Genomic DNA, 17,462 nt, shown 5'->3' with positions numbered 1-17,462 from the left:
TTTGGATTCCCCTTATTCTGAAGCCAGGTAATTATAATTGCTTATGCTCTGTTTCTTCCCCTTTCCTCCTAAATCTATCCATTTCTGCCCCCATGGTCCACCACTGTTACCAGCACTCAAGCTTCCTTTGGTTGCAAAGGTTCTCAATCCCCTGGCCTGCCTTTTCTATAGTGTCACTTTCTACTCCTTATCTGGCAAATGCTAATTCCCCAATCATCGTCTTTCTCTATCATTATGTTAGGCCTATTAGAACTAGTATACATGTCCATGTGCTAGAAGGCTGGTATGCTAACAAAGCCATTTTTCTCTTTTGAAGTGTGCGTGCGTGTGCATGCATGCACAAAAAAAAAAACCTGTAAAAATAAAATCTATGCTCTTGGAGTTCAATAAATTTTTGAGCTAACTTCCCCATGTTAAAAGTAGCTATTCCCCACTTTGTTACAGCACAGTGTATAAATCTTCTGTGTGCACACCACATCTCTGGTGAAGGTCAGTGTGGCCCCACATTCATTATTACATATGTATACATGCAAGTTAATGTGTGCATGTGAATGAGGCCTCACAGCAACAGAGGAGCAAGGCAGGCGACTGTCTTTTCCATTATCACTGTTTTTACGTGATCATGAAGAAGGCTATGCTTGGTTAATCCCGTTGCAAGAAAGTGAAACACTGCCTTAATGTTACTAAACATTCCTCATGTGAGAGGCCAAATTTAGACCACTACAGTAACTCAAATAAAGATTGGTTGTAAACCTTTAAATACAGAAGGAATGATTAGGTTTGGCAGTAAGTACATGTGGTTGCTCAGCATCACTGCAAATAAACAAAAAGTGAAATTAGGTCACTTTTATTTACGTTCTTACAATAGGTGTCTAACTTTGGGAACCTATGTATGGAAATGTCATTAACAGCCTTTTTCCACTCATGAGCATACTTCACAAAGTGTGGTGTCTATGATCCTTAGGCCATCAAGATATCTCAGGATAGTAAGTAAAATCGAAATAATGACTGAAATCCTGCATCTTTCTGGTACACATATGTGCAGCTCAATCCTATGCTTGTTTACTCAGAGAAAAAGCCCTCTGACTTCAATAGAGCTTACTCCCTGATAAGTGTACTTTGGTGGGAACCCTAGTCCCTTTGAAGCCTAATTGGGCACAGGCTTGCCACCTAAATGCTCAATACTTTTAGACAATCAACCTGATATAGTGCTACTGCACAGCTGCAATTCTGTTTAATTGCAGGGCTGCTCTTCAAACCCTGTTTAAATGAATGGAAATTGCAGAACAGCAGTACTTGGCAGATTCTTTGCTATGTTTCCTTGATAAACCTACTGAACTAAGGTCTATTCAAAGGAATTGTGGTGAGATCAGAGCAGTGGGGCCAAGTCTCCACTGTTTCATATTTAACCATTGTCAAGCCAGAGAGAAGCTTAACATTAAAATAAGTGGAAGATCTGCTATGCCCAAAATACAAACTACTGCCGCAGCAGTAGATCTATTGTTGCTCTTCTGTTTTATTTATTGAAATTGTTCTTAACTTGGAATACTTACATCCAATTTAAAAACTTAACATTTAAATCTAAGCTATAATAAAATAAACATGGGGTAAGAAAGCATGTTGAAATTCTCACTTTTGATAAATATAAAGCTTTTAAAAATGTGTGAGACTGTGTGCAAATGTAAAACACTCTTTTGCTGCAGAAGATGCTATTTGTTTCTGTTACTTAAATGGCTTCAAAGGTTTTGAACAACAGGTGGCTTTGGCCAGAAATGAGCTTAAATAAATAAATAAATAAATGAGCACTAATATTTGTCCTAGGAAACATTTAACTACTAATCTCTCAGCTCGATAAATTTTTCTAATAATTCTATTCCATTTGAAAAATCCTAAATTAAGCTATGCGCAGTGATCTTCTCATCATATCGTGATGTGTACCAGTTATATATACATGTTTATAAATGTATTTATTTATTATGAATCCACAATTTTGTAGCATTATTTATACACAATGGATGCCTCTATAAGGTTATGCATTTAAAATAAATTCAAACAATCAGGGCTATTAAGAGTGTCAAAGCATTTTCAAATTTCCTACAGTTTTAAACAGTTGGAATAGTCATCTGGCCAGTGATACATTAATATGATCTATTGAGAGCTACAGATGGAAATCACAGACTGTCACATTATACAAATAATCCACTCTGCTTCCCCTGGACAATGCTATATTTCAGCAGAGCCACACAGCTGTGGCTAACAAGACCCACAGACCCACAGCCATTGTTTGCCAAGCTGATCTTTCGCTCCAGCAGCTGACAGCCTCAGCTTTTATAAATGCTCCATATTAGTCCAATGCCTATGGCTAAAGTAAATCTCTTCTTCCCCATGACTAATACATTTTAGGTGCAAGAGTATGGCACCCCCTCCCCCAAAAGGTAAGGAATAGCCTTTGCTTTACTAATAATCCCCATCAATTCAGGTCATTCTTGCCCTGCAGGCATCATACATTACACACCATGATATATAATGTAAATGCAGTAGTTTTATACATAATATTTGGTGATTTCATACAAAAGTGTTGTGCATAGGATTACAGACATAAGGCAATGTTAGCCTAACTTAAGCCCCATTCATTTCAATGGGTCTACTCTAAGTAGGAATAACTCCAAATACAAGCCACTGGGTCTACTCTAAGTAGGAATAACCCCAAATAAAGCCAATGAGTCTACTCTAAGTAGGACTAATCCCAAATACAAGCCAATGGGTCTACTCTAAGTAGGAATAACCCCAAATACAAGCCAATGGGTCTACTCTAAGTAGGAATAACCCCAAATACAAGCCAATGGGTCTACTCTAAGTAGGAATAACCCCAAATACAAGCCAATGGGTCTACTCTAAGTAGGAATAACCCCAAATACAAGCCAGTGGGTCTACTCTAAGTAGGAATAACCCCAAATACAGGCCAATGGGTCTACTCTAAGTAGGAATAACTCCAAATACAAGACATTGTTCTTCAGAAATTTGTGCATGTTATACTTGCTATGAGTTGTCCCTGGGTTTTAACCCATATTCTTTGAAGTTTTACATGTTCTGACCAGTGAGATGGCTTCAGTGAGACATAAGCCAGGTATACCAATATCCTGGGTGTAAAATGAAGGTTACAAATGCCCCAAGAATATTTCAAAGAAAAACATTGTCCACATCGTGGAACTAAAAGGTGCTTGGAAGAAGAAATAATTAGATAAATTGATCATTTGTTGACTATTCTATGCCATTTTGTAATCAAGATTTACAGAAGGAAGTGAAGTTAGTGAAATAGTGAAATAGCATACTACTACTATTTGGGCTCTTACCAAAATCAATCAGTAGCCAGAGGTTTTTGGATCCTTTCCCTGTCCTTGGTCAGTCTATTAGTCCTTAACTGGAGAATGTGGACACCCTCTCAGAACAGACTATAATTACTAATGAGATGTGCATGTGAAAATTGGGGGCCATGTAAACGAAGATTTAAAAAGGGAGAATAGAGAACCAATTGACTTCACGACAGTCTAAGAATTAAAATTCATCACTTCAGAGCCAAATAAACTATCAGCTATTCCTAATTTAATGAACAGTGAGTCTTGTGATCTTAAGACACATATGGGCAACCCACGGGCAGCGTGTGGCCCTTGGCCACTCTCTGTGCAGCACTTGGAGCACCAGGGTGCCCCACCCACTTCTCCATTCCTCCCAGCTGATCAGCCATCAGCAGGGCAGGGGGGCAGAGAACAGGACTGCTGTTTCCCTGCTGCTAACAGCAGCAGAGATAGAGTGATCTAGATCAGGTTTGCTGGGAGAGGGTCTCCCCACTTCAAGCCATCCCAGTGCAGAGATCACAATCTCCTAGGGATGTATGAAAGTTTCGCCACGAATCTCAGGGAGGCCGAATCGGTGCGGAATGGCCGGCCCCCCCGCCCCCCCCGGGACAGGACTTACTTGGGGCGGATCTTCCTGGCGGCGGCGGCTCCGGCAGCGGTTCCGGTGGTGGTTCGGCGGCGGAGGCCGGTCTTCCGACCGGCTGCCGCCACCACCATTTCCAAGTTTAAAAAAAAACACAAACGTGATAGCCTACATAAAGATTTACGTAGCCTATCACGGCTAAATTTTAAAAAAACACCGTGATAGGCTACGTAAATGTTTACGTAGCCTATCATGGCTGATTTAAAAAAACAACAACGTGCGTACGCAAATGGCGGCGCCCATGGGCGCAGCTGTTTGCGTTCCTTATTTTGGCATGCCTTAGTCTACGTAAACATTTACGTAGACTAAGACGGCGAAAATAAGGGGAACACAAATAGCGTAGACGCTACGCTATTTGCGTTCCCCTTATTTTCGCCGTCTTAGTCTACATAAATGTTTACGTAGACTAAGAGGTGCCAAAATAAGGAACGCAAATGGCGGCGCCCATGGGCGCCGCCATTTGCGTACGCGTGTTGTTGTTGTTGTAATCAGCCGTGATAGGCTACGTAAAGATTTACGTAGCCTATCACAGCTGACTGCAGGGACGCAAACGGCGGCAGCTACAGCCGCCGCCATTTGCGTCCCTGCTAGCCAGCGGCCAGATGTCCGGCTGCTGGCGGAGCCGGCCGGCGGCTCCACAGAATTGCTGCGGAGCACAGCCAGCTGGACAGGATTCCGGGGGGGGGGAGGAATGGAGCGCCTCCCCCCACCCGGCAAGGATTCCGGAGGGAGGGAGGGAGGGAGGGAGGGAGGGACGGAACACCTCCCCCCCGCACCATCAGCATAGTCCCCGAAAGGTAAGTGATTTTCGTACATCCCTACAATCTCCTCATTGTTATTAGTGGTGATCTGGATGAGGACGACTGGAGGAAGAGACGATCCCTTGGCAATCCTATCCCCTGGTCTCAGCAAGAAGAGAAGAGGTTTAAACCTCCCCATCCCTGCGTAGTGAGATGTCGTGGGTGGGTGGGAAGTGTGTGTGTGTGTGTGTGTGTGTGTATATATATATGTATGTGTGTGCATGCATGTATGGTCCCAACCCACCATAGAAAGACAAAGTGTCTTGGCTAGTAATAGCCCAGAATATTTCTGGTTGGGTATTCCATAATACCATCAGCCTGTCAGGAATGAATCTGAGCATGTGGAGATATCTGGCAGCTCAGATTTAGAACCAGAATGGGAACAGCAAGAGCAGAGGGAGGCACCCTCCCTAGTGAGCTCAGATATGGCAAGACTTTCTTCCCAAGACCTTGACACACAGATGGCCCAGCCTGAACAGCTCCATTCCTCCACCATGAGAACTCAAGTTTTGGAGGGAGAGCGAACAGCATGACTTGAGGGATGCTAAGGTCCATCACAGAGCAAAGCAGGAAAAGTTAGGGGCAGGGCTCAGATGCTTCGCCACATTGGCCACTCTTGGAAGCCAATGTAGGAGGGAGCCAGCCTAAAGAGGGGCATCCCTGCCAAGCAAGTCTGGCCATGAAGTTCATGCCCAGACTGCTGGCAATGTCTCTAACTTCCACTGCGTATCCTCAATTAATATTTGTAGCTGTGTGGATTAGCTGGTTCTATGCAGTCTTGGGGTTTCCTGGAATCTGCATTTGTAAAGAAGCTAGTCATTTACTAATAGTGTTGGCCGGAAGCTTTGTTTCCTGGAGGGTGTTGACTGCAAAGAAAGGGAGAACGAAGGAAGGGAGAATGTGACACAGCCTCACAAGTGAATCAGGGAAGTGGTGAAAATTAAACCAACCATAACCTATGTAATGAGTTCAAGTGCCTTATTTCCTTCATACAATGTTAGGAAGCCCTGAATATCATTATACCTGAAAAATCTCTATATCTGCTGCATAAATGAAGGTTACTGCTGGGACAAACTGGCATCAACATACACTTACGAGTCAAATAAATCCACTTGGTTTAAAAGAGAAGAAGGCTACACTAGCAGTGATACCTAAGCTGCCATTTTGAGCCAAATGAATGAGGGGCACGCTGGTGATGTCAAGGCCACCATATTTGTTCTTCACAAGTCTGCCCTGTTCATGTCCCAATTTTTAATAAATTTTAAATTATTTTTATAATAACATGTGAATGCAGGTGAGGGAAGCTGAACGCTCCCTCCCATGCGTGCACACAAACGCACACACACACACACACACACACACACCCCTTATCTTGTTACACTCCATCATCTGGATCCAGGCTGGCAGAAAAGTCCTGCAAGCGATGGAGGGCAGCAAGGCAAAGTGGGAGAAGGTTCATCTTTCCTTATCCATGTGTACATTTTCTCATAAAAGTTTTAGACTCCTCACTGTAAATCAATGTTGTAGTGGAGCCAGGGTTTGTAGGGATGCAGCACCAGCAGTTTTTGATGAGCAGGGACACTGACATCATCTGCTACCCCCACTACCTCAGAATTGCCTGTTCCCTCTGAGCTTAGTTGCAGTCCTCACAATAGCTGGTGAGGGTGGGGAATGGATTTTCCCAGCAAGAATATATTGTTGCAAGCCATCCCTGTTCTGATGCAAAGTATTTTAGGGTGACTTAGTCTTGAATGGGTAGTAAGGATCCATTAACTTTACAAAAGACCTGCAAACAGCTGCTTGCATTTTTGGCCTCTCCTTGGGGGCATGGATATGGGGAGTGTCATGATGAGCATCTGCACTTCAGAATTTATCACTACACCACTGTTTGGGAAGCAAACAGGGTAAATGAGGCTACTATTTCACGGCTAGTTTGGCCCTGAACTAATCCAGCCTTGTAAAAGAACCACCAGACTGGTGACCAGGACTACAGGACTATGCTGCTTCTATAAATAACAATTCCAACCCTTATTATTATTAAGGGGACTCTCCTTTTCTCAAACTTTACCTGCATTTAATCCACTGGTTTTGGCCCAGTTCTGGCATAATCCTCTGCAGGTGAAATTCCCTGTGTGAGTAAAAGGCTACAGACTGAAGGTTTTGTTAATCTGGACATGAAATACTATATTCATAAGGAGAGTCAAATGGTACAGTATTTGTGGTTACCCAATCAGCTCAGTTTCTTTTATTTATAGAACTGTCTGAAAGTAGTCTCACTGCTGTGCCAAAAGATCGCATTGTAAATACAAACCCTGTGGAAGTTCCAGCACATAAAAATCATGCAGTAACACTTTGAACAGTAACTTCTATATATGGATGGGAAGATATAACATAAGAGAAATAAATTTAAGCCATACCTTTGTAATGACATTTTTATCATGGCTGTTCTTGGTCTTATGAACCTGCTTAATGTTAGTAGTATGTTAAACTACTAATGGCTTTTGTTATAGAATATATAAAGAAGATAGGGTGGTGCTAACATCATTCTTTCCACTTCAAACTGGGGAATGGAGAAATCTGACTTTAATTGGATAAAGTGAGTAGGTGCTTTCTTTGTTTTATCCATATGATTCAGTGAAGAAAGGAAGCTTACTTGCCCCTGCCTTCTTTTTCTTTTTTATCAAGGCTAGATTAACCACAAAACCAAATACCTGAGAGCAGAAAGTTACCTAAATTGGGGTGGGTGGGTATCTTCCTATACTTTCATTTTAATTCAAGCAGTGCTTGAAGTGGGGTGAGATGCTCTCCCAGTTCTTTTCCAGTAGACATAATTAAGTTTGGCCTAACCATTCCACTTCCTTTTTCCCCCTCCCACTGCATTCAAGAGTACCTAAGTGCTGACCACAGCAACATTCATTTCATAATACTCAGCATCTTTGTTTGCAGCCCTCTACCACAGGGATGGAGAATGTGTGGCCCGCCAGATGTTGCTAGACTGCAATCGTAAAACAGACCGTGGGTTATGCAGGCCACACTGTCCCTGTGCTCCCACCCCTGTTCCTCCCATTGCAATCTGTTCCACTGTCCCGGTATCCCCACCTCCCCAGTGCTGAGAATTCCCCTGGCATCTGTGTTGGCAGAGGCTGCATCCCAAACCCCTTGCCATCTACCTACCCCTTCTCCCTGACCCCCTACCTTCCATCATCATCCTCCGGGAACTCCCAACACTGCCCTCCATCTAGAGCCCAAGTCTGGAGCCCTGGCCACTTCTCTACAACCCTCTCCCCCTCTGTGTCATGCTCATGAACGCCACCCCCTACAGAGCCTGATTCCCAAGCCCCACTGACCCTCCCACAGCACAGCTGAAAAGTAGCCCTGGGGCCACCAACCCCTACCCAATTAGCATGGAGGCCGCAAAGATGTGCCCCCCCCATACTGAGCTGCCAGTGATTCTCCACTAGAGAAAGTCGCTGCTGTGCACATCAGTGGAAATGAAAATGCAGCAAATAAACAGGTCACTCCTCCCCTTCCCAGTCCTACATCCACTCCACTCTCCCGACTCCCCTTTCCCAAGCATCTGCCAGCCGCCCCCCCTCACACCTTGCTGCCAATAATGGAACAGCACAGGATGAAAATAAATGCTTTATTGGTGCACAAAGCAGTTTCTTGGGCGTATGCAATACTGGGCCTGCCGGATATGGATTAATAAGGCCTATCCAAATGCTAAGGCACTATGTGGCATCCATTCAGAGATGGGCGTGTGTGGGAGGGCCACCATGGGGATGATGGGGGTGAGGAAGCAGGAGAAGGAGGTGCAGTCCTATGGCACATGGGGAAGGGGCCTCTGAAGTGCATGGAGGGGAGGGATGCTCACAGTTGGGAGGAAGTCACAGGAGACAAGTGGGAAATGGGCCCAAATCCAATCAGCAATGGCTACACGCACCCTTCTCACCTCAGTCCAAGTAGCATTCATGGGCACAGGGTTAAGGGCTGGAGTGGGCAGGCATGACCCCTGCCATCAATGGGCATTGTGTTTTTGTCTGCCCTTGGCCCTGGGAGCTCAGGATGCTCCTGCAGCAAAACGTCTCCCCTCAACTCACAGATGTTGTGCAGAATGCAGCAGGCGATTATCACATCTGGCACGATGTCCTCCTCCATATCCAGAAGGGTGTGCAGGGAGCACCAACATACCTTCAGGCACCCAAAGATGCACTCCGCCAGCATTCTTACACAGCTGTGGTAGTAGTAGAAGTTCTTCTGCTTTGCACACTGGGAGCATGGTAGGGCAACATCAGCCATGGCTGCAGCACTAAAACCTGGTCACTGAGAATTAGGGGGCCCATGGGCAGGCCACACATGCTCACAGGGAGGCTGGTGAAGAGTCCCCATTGGCCAGCTTGTCTGCCAAGGGGGAATTCCAGAAGACTGCCATGTTGTGTCATCTCTCTGACAGCCCTGCATACGCATCCAGAAATCACCCTTTGGTGTCCACAAGCCCCTGCAGGACCATGCTGTAGTAGCGCTTGCAGTTGTAGTACTCATCACTCCTGTTGAGGGAGGCAGAATGCACATGTCCAGGGCCCCCATGGCTCGCAGGAAGCTCAGGCTGTGGAAGCCTTTTAGGTTCTTCTTCTTGTCACCAACCTTAATGACATCAGACAAATGCAACTCATTCAACATGCACACCATCTCTCTGAAGATTTCGCAGGTGATGGACCTCCCCACCCTGAAGTTGGTGCTTAGGGGCAAGTAGTCCACACTGAAAGCCAGCTTGTACAACATCAGGGCAAGGTGTCATTTCACCCCAAATGCACAGCACATGACAGTGTCACTGGGATGGATCACTGCACTGGATCAATGACCTCGAAGGTTCTGCAGGACATGCAGAAAGTGCCCCTGAAGCGGGAATCATCCCAGTCCTCCATGTCCTGCATCTCCATCCATATGGCGTCGGTGCACGGAAGGACCCAGTGACGCACGACACATCTCTGCTCACACAGGTCTTTGGCGGTGGCCATTCCCACAATGCCGGCATGCTCTTCCACAGATGCCACCATCACCATCTCCCCTGTTGCTTGGAAGCATCCCACAAGCAGTGCAAATGCCTCATGGCAATGCGGTGTCCCCTCATAGCCCTGAACCAAGTTGCGCTCTGCTTGAGGTGGAAGCAAATTACATGGGATCTCCACCTAGACAAGCACAATAGTTTAGTGTAAAGGAGAAGGACCAATGGAGGGGCAGAAGAGGAAGGTGATAAGAGTGGGCAACCATTGAGAGAACAATGTCAGCTGATATTCCAAGTTGTGACAGCCATCCCCCACCCCCACCCCTCTACTTAAGCAAACCTCATTAATGGATAAACCTGATTCAGTGCCTAACCCCCATGAGCATCAGCCAAAGGGTGGCTAGTCCTGTTCTCCAGCACACAGGTGCATCCATGCCTCAGGGAAAGCCAGCCAAGAGTAAGTGGAAAAAAGACCCTGAGCTCCAGAAAAACTTCCCCCCAGAACCACAACATTGTTGTCATACTGGTGGCTGGCCATGACCTTGAAAGTGCACCTGGCAGAAATAAATTTGTTTGTCCTATTGGGAAAGAAAGAGGGAGATACTGTACAAGAGGAAGCAAAGCAGCTTCCGAGGGGGTACTACTCAGGGAGTGCTTTCCAGTAGCAGCACTACTGGGCCCAGCTGCCCTCTCCTGCCCCCTCCCCCACATCCCTCTCTGCCAGGCGACATCCTGTTCATGTGGAACAGCAGCGAGTGTTGTCTACTTGTGCTGGTGGTCTGTCCACCACAGGACAGGTGGGGCTGCCGACAGGATCCAGCAGGAAGATTTGTGGGACACCACCTCCATGTGGTGGCATGGGGAGAAATGGCCGAGGAGGCATGTAAGGATATGCCAGGTACGGTGCAGGCCTATGCTGCATGTGCATTGCCCCTTGAATAGCTGCTGTCAGTAATCACAGGGCTTCTGTCTGGTGGTCCAGGGCAGCCGTGCATTCTGCCATAGCATGCTCATTAATCAAGACAGAGGTAGCCATCCCTGCATGCACTGACTCGTCGGAGCTGCATATCGCCACGTCTGGCAGGGCTTTCCCTGGCTGGGTCAGGGACTCCATTGAGCTTTGGTCTAAGTCCATGATGCTGTGTTGGGCCCTCTCCTGCTCCTCTTCCTTGTTCAGCTGTCTCTGCGCCACCAGCCACAAGGGCTGCAGTTCTTCGACGTCTGGCTCCAGGTGCATCGCCATGTCTGAGGAAAGCGGTACAGATGGCCTCACTGGTGGTAGGGGCCCTGCTTGTATGGTGCTGCACCTGTGGCCTTGTCTCTGCCTGTGAGGTGCCCTCCCATGGGTCTCTCCTGAGCACAGGGGTGAAGAAAATGGGGCTACTGGTGCCTGGTGCTATCACAGGCTAGCTCATCTCAGATGTGAGGCAGACCCTGGGGGGGTTGAGGCAGAGGCAGGGAAGCATTCTCTTGCCCTTGGCTGTGCTGGTATTCATCTTCCTGTGGTACAGCTGGAGACATTGAAAGGGGCCCAGGCTCAAGGAGTCGCAGGTGGCCCAGGCAGTTCCTCATGGCCCATTGTCAAACAGGAGGGAGTGGTTGTCTGAGCAGGACTCCACTTCCCGCAGTGTATCCAGGCATGATGTCCCGGCGGTCACTTAATATACAGTTGAGGTCATCACGGAAGGGCATGGTGTATGGCTCAACCCTGCTCTGGCTGTTGTGCATGATGGACTTCTTGAATTTCTTTTTGAGCCTATGCAACTTCTCCTTGCACTGCTGAGGGGGCGCATGAGTAGCTGTGCTGTTGCATCTGCTGTGAGAACCAGGGGAAGAGGTTCTTGTGCCTGATGGTGTTCAGGATGTCACAGGCCTTGGGGCTGCCCCATAGTGGATGAAGGTGCCCACTTCTGCTTTGCTCCACTGCTGTGCCCTGGCTCTCTAGCATTCCTTCCTGGGCATCTCCCCATCCTCCAGAGAAGGAAACCCAGAAGGAGTGGGGGTGCTGTGCTGGGACTGGGACTGGGAGTTTTCAGTTTAAAGGTCATCAGAGAAGAGGGATGGGGAGTAAACACATATTGGCCACATTAATATAATCTTCACAGGAGTGCCACATTCCGTAATTCTGGAATCTTTCATTCAGCATTTTACCTTATCTCATCCTTTTCTGTTGTCCAGGTTCTTCCCACATGTCTCCAATGGCCTTCCCCCACAATCATTTTTTGTGCAATAAATGCACTTTTGTTTCCCATTTGTTATGTACAACCCCACATCTTAACTCAAGGTTGGCTATCGTGCATTTCTGACGGAGATAAACTTCTCTCTCTCTCTCTCTCTCTTTTTTTTACCAGCACTCAAACTGCAGTATTTTTGTACCTGGAAAAATGCTATACATCTCTCCCAGATGATGCATTTGTTGCTTGAGCAATTCTGGCACCTGTTAGATCTTGTTTGTGATGTGGTGATAAGCTTGTGATACAAATTCCCTCCCACCCACACTATTTTAGACCCATTTTAAAACTTATTTCTGATCTCCTTTAAGTTTTTTGGAAGCTCCTCAATAGTCTAACTCCACTCATCCAACTTTTCTTTTTTTTACGATGGCAAACTGAAACAAGGCTACACATTCTCACACATACATGTACATACATACAACTTTATAGTTTAAAAAAAATAATACTTTGGAGGATTTTCCTTCCCTTCCCCTGCTCTAGAGTACAGGTTTTAGATCCTTTAAAAAAAAGTGTGTGAGAAGGTGTCTGTATGGTGTTCCATTTTCCCCACTCCATTTATGGATGGGATACCACACTATTGGCACTGAAAAGGGACTTGCAGAAATAGAATATAAAGGCTCAAATACAGTTGACACACACTTTAAGTGATGATTGCCAACTCCTTTCTGTTAGACCTGCTGTGCCTTTATCAGCTGCCTGGAGGGCAGAAATTTAGCATAGGAAGATTTCCTACCACTTAATGTCCATGGCAGGAGAAATCCTCTGCTAAATTTTTGCCTGCCAAGCAGCTGTTAAAGGCCTACCATAAACAGTGTTAACAACCCTATATTCAGAAAGGCCCATAATTATTCACATGTGATCTCTCACCTGTCATTTCTCTCACAAATAAACAATACTTTAAATATGATCTATAAAGAATATAAAAACAGCTGCTGTATCTTCTATCCTCATATTAAACTGAAATCAACTTACATTATTTTCTAATCATTTCAGTTTGTATTATGAACTATTAATAAAAAGTTAATTTTAAAAGGCAAGCAGAGATTATCTCCCTGAAAGCAGATATTTTATCCAATAATAATTAAAGAATTCATAATATTGTAGAGCCAATGTGATGTAGTGGTGAGAGTGTTGGACTGGGAGCTGGGAGATCCGGGTTCTAGTCCCCACTCCGCCATGGAAGCTCACTGGGTGACTCTGGGCCAGTCACACACTCTCAGCCCAACTACCTCACAGGGTTGTTGTTGTGAGGATAAAATGGAGAGGAGGAGGATATTGTAAGCCGCTTTGGGTTCCTTGCAAGAGGAAAAAAGGCGGGATATAAATGCAATAAATAAATAAATAATATTGTAGATAAAAATACAGTTTAAATAGTGCTCTAGTATTTGCTCTATGTAGTTCCTAGCCAGCTTTTAGAATGCTGGTGTTGCACCCACCCAGCCTATGTAAAGCAGGCTTTTATAGAGAAATAAGAGTATATACATTAGTGCCTTTATTGGTCATTTGGATAGTGCTCCTTCACCGAGATCCGCAAAGTGCTGGCAGAAGGTCAAACATCCACATACTTGTACTATGATGCCATATTTCTTTAATACAATTTTAATGAATTTAAGTAGTATTAAAAAATTAAAAACACTAAAGTTGAGAGGTAATTCAGTGCTCTCATTTTAAATTGGAAGCAGGTTCCATTGAAGTCAACAGGCCTTGCTTCCAAGCAATTGTGCTTAGGACTGGGGTATAAGTTGCATTACAGGTGCAACTCGTAAGTGTTTGGAAAAAACACCATGCCTACTTGCAATTGTTTTTGTTAAATTCATTTTTTCATTTATATTTACGTAACTGATAACCCATTTCTAGTGCAAGACATCTTAAAAGTGGCTTACAATTAACATACACAGAGAACAATCTCTCACAGATGCCAACAATAAAACATCAATAATCCTTTATAGATTGTGTTTGTCCTGCAGCAGCCTAAGTAAGGCTACAGTCCTAAGCACAATTACTGGGAAGTAAGCCCCACTGAACTTAGTTGGAGTTACTTTGAAGCAAACATGCACAGGATCAGGCTGCCTAAGTTTCATCCCAACAACCTTCCTACTTGTCATGGAAGATTCTATTTTTAAATTACCAAACTGTTGTCATCAAAACTACATTTTCCCAAAAATTTAAATCTAAGCTCTTATAGTGCTTCAAAGTGGGCTAGAGGTCACACTTTGTGAAAGCATCATATAACCACTAAATGATGTGCTGAAAAGCATTTGAAGAGAAAATTGACATTTCCCATCCCTAATCCACCCACATACATTTATACTCCTGCAGCATCCAAGTACCAACCACTAATAGCTTCCATCACACAACAACATATCCTTGAGGTGAAAAACCCGGGCATTTTCCCTCTCAGAGAAGATACCCACACAAACAACTCTACAGAACAGTCTCTTTCGCAGAATTATAAAGTCTTGGTAGGAGGAGTGTCCAACCTTATGCTACGGACCTGCAAGATTCTAGAAAACAACCCATCAAAGCCATTTTAAAAGAATACGCATGTCTGAGTGCAGTTTGATACGATCATATTTCAGTTACGTTACACATAATAATTTATTATACAGTACCTTCTGTTTCTGCAAGTGTAAACATATTGCACTTTGCCTCTAAGTAAGGACAACTCCTAAGCCAAATCCTGCTGGAAACACCAGGTTCAAACTCGCTTGCTCTGAAGACGTGGTGGAAGAGTGAGCCACATCTGCGCCTCTCTCTTCCTCCTGAGGGAACCAATCCCTTGTGGACCACTAGCACATCCTCCATCCCCCATCGAAGTGGCCCGCAACTTCCCAGCCGTTCCCCCTCGTTTCCAGAAAGTGCCCTTTACTCCAGCGCGGCGCGGGATGAAGGGCTTCAGCCTCCCACCGACGCTCCACAGGCCAAATGCCGCGCGCTCCGGGCGGTGTCCTGTCCTGGGTGCCTCTTCCTTTGGGAAAGTTGCCCGCAGTTCAGCCAGCGGCCTTTCCCCTCAGCGCCGCCGCCCCACCTCCCCGGCTCACCAGCTGTTCCCTCAGGCCCAGTCTTCTCCCCCCCCCCGCTTCCCGCCATTTACCTTGAGGTAATCGTTCTCTGAGCGCAGCTCCTCTATTTCCCTCAGCAGCTCCTCCTCGTCTACCACCAGATGCCTCTCACAGGGGGGAACCACCAGCGGCGCTTTGCCGCCCAGCCGGACGCTCCCTGCAGGCTGGGCGCTTTTGGCGGCCGCTTTCTCCAGAGCTCTCCCCCAGCTCGCCTCCTCGCCCTGCGGCTCCCCTTTGGCTCTCGGGGAGGCAGGCGGCGGCGGCGGCCCTTTGCTCGAAGCGTCCGCGGAGGGAAGGGAATTTTGGGGAGCGCCGCCCGGCCCCGGGGGGAGAGGTGGCGGCGGCGGCGGCTCGCGTTCCCGGTCGCTGGAGCCGGTGCCAGACTCCGCGTCGCTGCTGGCGGCCTGGGCCAGTCTCTGCTCATCGGAGAGCGGCTCGGAGGGGCAGTCAGACAGGTCGGAGCTGCTGTCCGTGTGGCTGATCCTGCCGGCGGAGCCACTGCCCAGCCCGGCGGCCGGGGCCCAGGAGCCCGGCTGGGCCAAGGGGGCGCCTCGCTTCCCCTTCCTGCTCTTGCCAGGCGGGTGGCCTGCGCCTGCCTCGCCCCCGGGCTGCCTCCCGCCGGCCTTGCCGCCTGCCTGCTCCTGGGCCCGGGCTGCCTTCTTGCTCGAGAGGGCGGACTTGGCGCTGCTGGCTCTGCCCGGCGCGCCAGCAGCGAGACCGGCCGCCGCCGCCTTCACGCCCTGGGCGCAGCTGCGCCGGGAGAGGCGGCTCTGGGTGGCCAGGAGCCCCGGCGACTGCGGACGGGCTCCTCCCTGCTGGGGCTGCGCCTTGCCCGACAAGCTGGGAGACCTGGGAGGCGCCGGCGGGGGTTTGGCGGGGGACGCCCGGGCGTGCAGATCCTTGAGGAAAGGTCTGGCAGGGGAAGGGGCTCGGTGGAGCCTCTTCTTCTCGGCGCAGGAGTGGTGGGGACTCTGCGGCGGCGCCGGCGGCGGCTTGAGGGGCTCGCCGAGGCTGGTGCCGTTCACAGTCTCCATAGCCCCGGCTGGCGAAGCAGCCGCCGCCGAGGAGTGGCGGACACTTGAGGCTCCTGGAGCGCTTCCCAAGCGGAGGAGCAACCGCGGCGGGGGCGACGATCCTCCGCGCAGAGCCCGGCAGCAACAGCGGCTTCCTCTGGTTTTCCCGTTTGCTCTCTCATCACTCCTGCTTCCTCCTCACCAAAAATCGCGCACTTTTCCCTCGGCGCTGGTCTGGTTCAACAACACGATCGGAAAAACGCACACACGCACATTCACGCAGCCGCCCATAAAAACAAACCGCGGTCGGCGGCAGTCTTCTTTCACCCTCCCAATCCGCTGGCTGCAGCTCAACATAACGTTGCAGCCTGCAACGTCGACTCCCTTTCCCTTGCCTCCGTCGCGGGCAACTGTTTCCCGGCTTCCTGCTTCGCTTCGCTAGCGCGCACACCATCCTTCGTTCATCATTCTCGAGCCATCCTCTCCTCCCATCCCTCGTTCTCGCCCCTCCTGCGCCGTCCGATCTTCCCAGGCTCTTTCCTCCTCGCTTCAGCTCCTGAAATAGAGAAAACTGCAAACGCTGCTGTCTCCCGTACTGACGCTGCCCCCTCTGTGCGCATGAGCCTCCCCTACTGTCACCCAGCCAAACGGCTCTCGGAGCAAGCCGCTTTTTCCTAGAGCTCTCCGCGGGCGTTTTTATTGGGGCTCCTGTGCCGATTACAGCCTATAGTAAACTTAGGGCGTGGGGGGGGGGTAGAAATTTAATTCTGTACCCATTAGGATGTATTGTTTCAGGCGAAACACTTCTGTAATATTCACTGCTTGACAAAAATAAGTCCTTTGCTGCAGTAGCAGCAGCGGTAAAGCTGTTATGTTACCTCCGCTTGTCTGCTGTAGCACAGGCTGACACAAGAACAGGTTTTATGTCTAGAAGATACGCAAGTAACAGGCAATTCACTGAGAACATCACCAGTAGGACAGTGTTGATTGAAAACTGGCACCCTTGCACTTAAACTTGATCTGGAGTTGTTTAGGTGAACCAGAGTGCTTGGAGTTGCAAGTCAAATGAATTTGGACCTGTTTAGAATTTCAGAACTGGGGAAATGTTCCATGTTGTTTTCTCTTACACTAGTGCTTTTTGGAATCCTTTCATAATCCCTATTGTCCTTTCTGCTGCTCCTAATTTCACTATGTGATATGAACTAGGAGAAGGAGAGAACTTCCCCATTTATTTCAGTGGGGACTCCTGTACGTTACATTACAGAGTTCCCTATACATACAAAGTTCCATGTATGCACCAGAGTGTACATAAATTGTGGATCAGGATAACTACATGGAAGGTGATGAAG

At 47.6% G+C, this 17,462-nt stretch overlaps 1 protein-coding gene across 2 annotated transcripts in view; it reads right to left on the bottom strand.

Moving 5' to 3' along the window:
* Positions 1-16,634, bottom strand: part of MTCL1 (microtubule crosslinking factor 1) — a 144,025-nt gene extending 127,391 nt beyond the window's left edge. Inside the window, exon 1 of one of the 2 annotated variants that reach the window (XM_084848102.1) lies at positions 15,133-16,634. In XM_084848102.1, the coding sequence (XP_084704228.1) occupies positions 15,133-16,134 (1,002 nt within the window). In that variant the 5' untranslated portion in view covers positions 16,135-16,634. The remainder of the gene's footprint in view (positions 1-15,132) is intronic. The other variant, XM_084848101.1, reaches the window with a different exon arrangement.
* Between the last annotated feature and the right edge of the window lie 828 nt (positions 16,635-17,462).

The sequence above is a fragment of the Heloderma suspectum genome, chromosome 4 (assembly GCF_057233095.1).
Source record: "Heloderma suspectum isolate Gila_16-S chromosome 4, 16-S_ref, whole genome shotgun sequence".
NCBI classification, from domain to species: Eukaryota; Metazoa; Chordata; class Lepidosauria; order Squamata; family Helodermatidae; genus Heloderma; species Heloderma suspectum.
The sequence above is the reverse complement of the archived record's forward strand: the minus strand, read 5'-3'. Positions and strand labels throughout refer to the sequence as shown.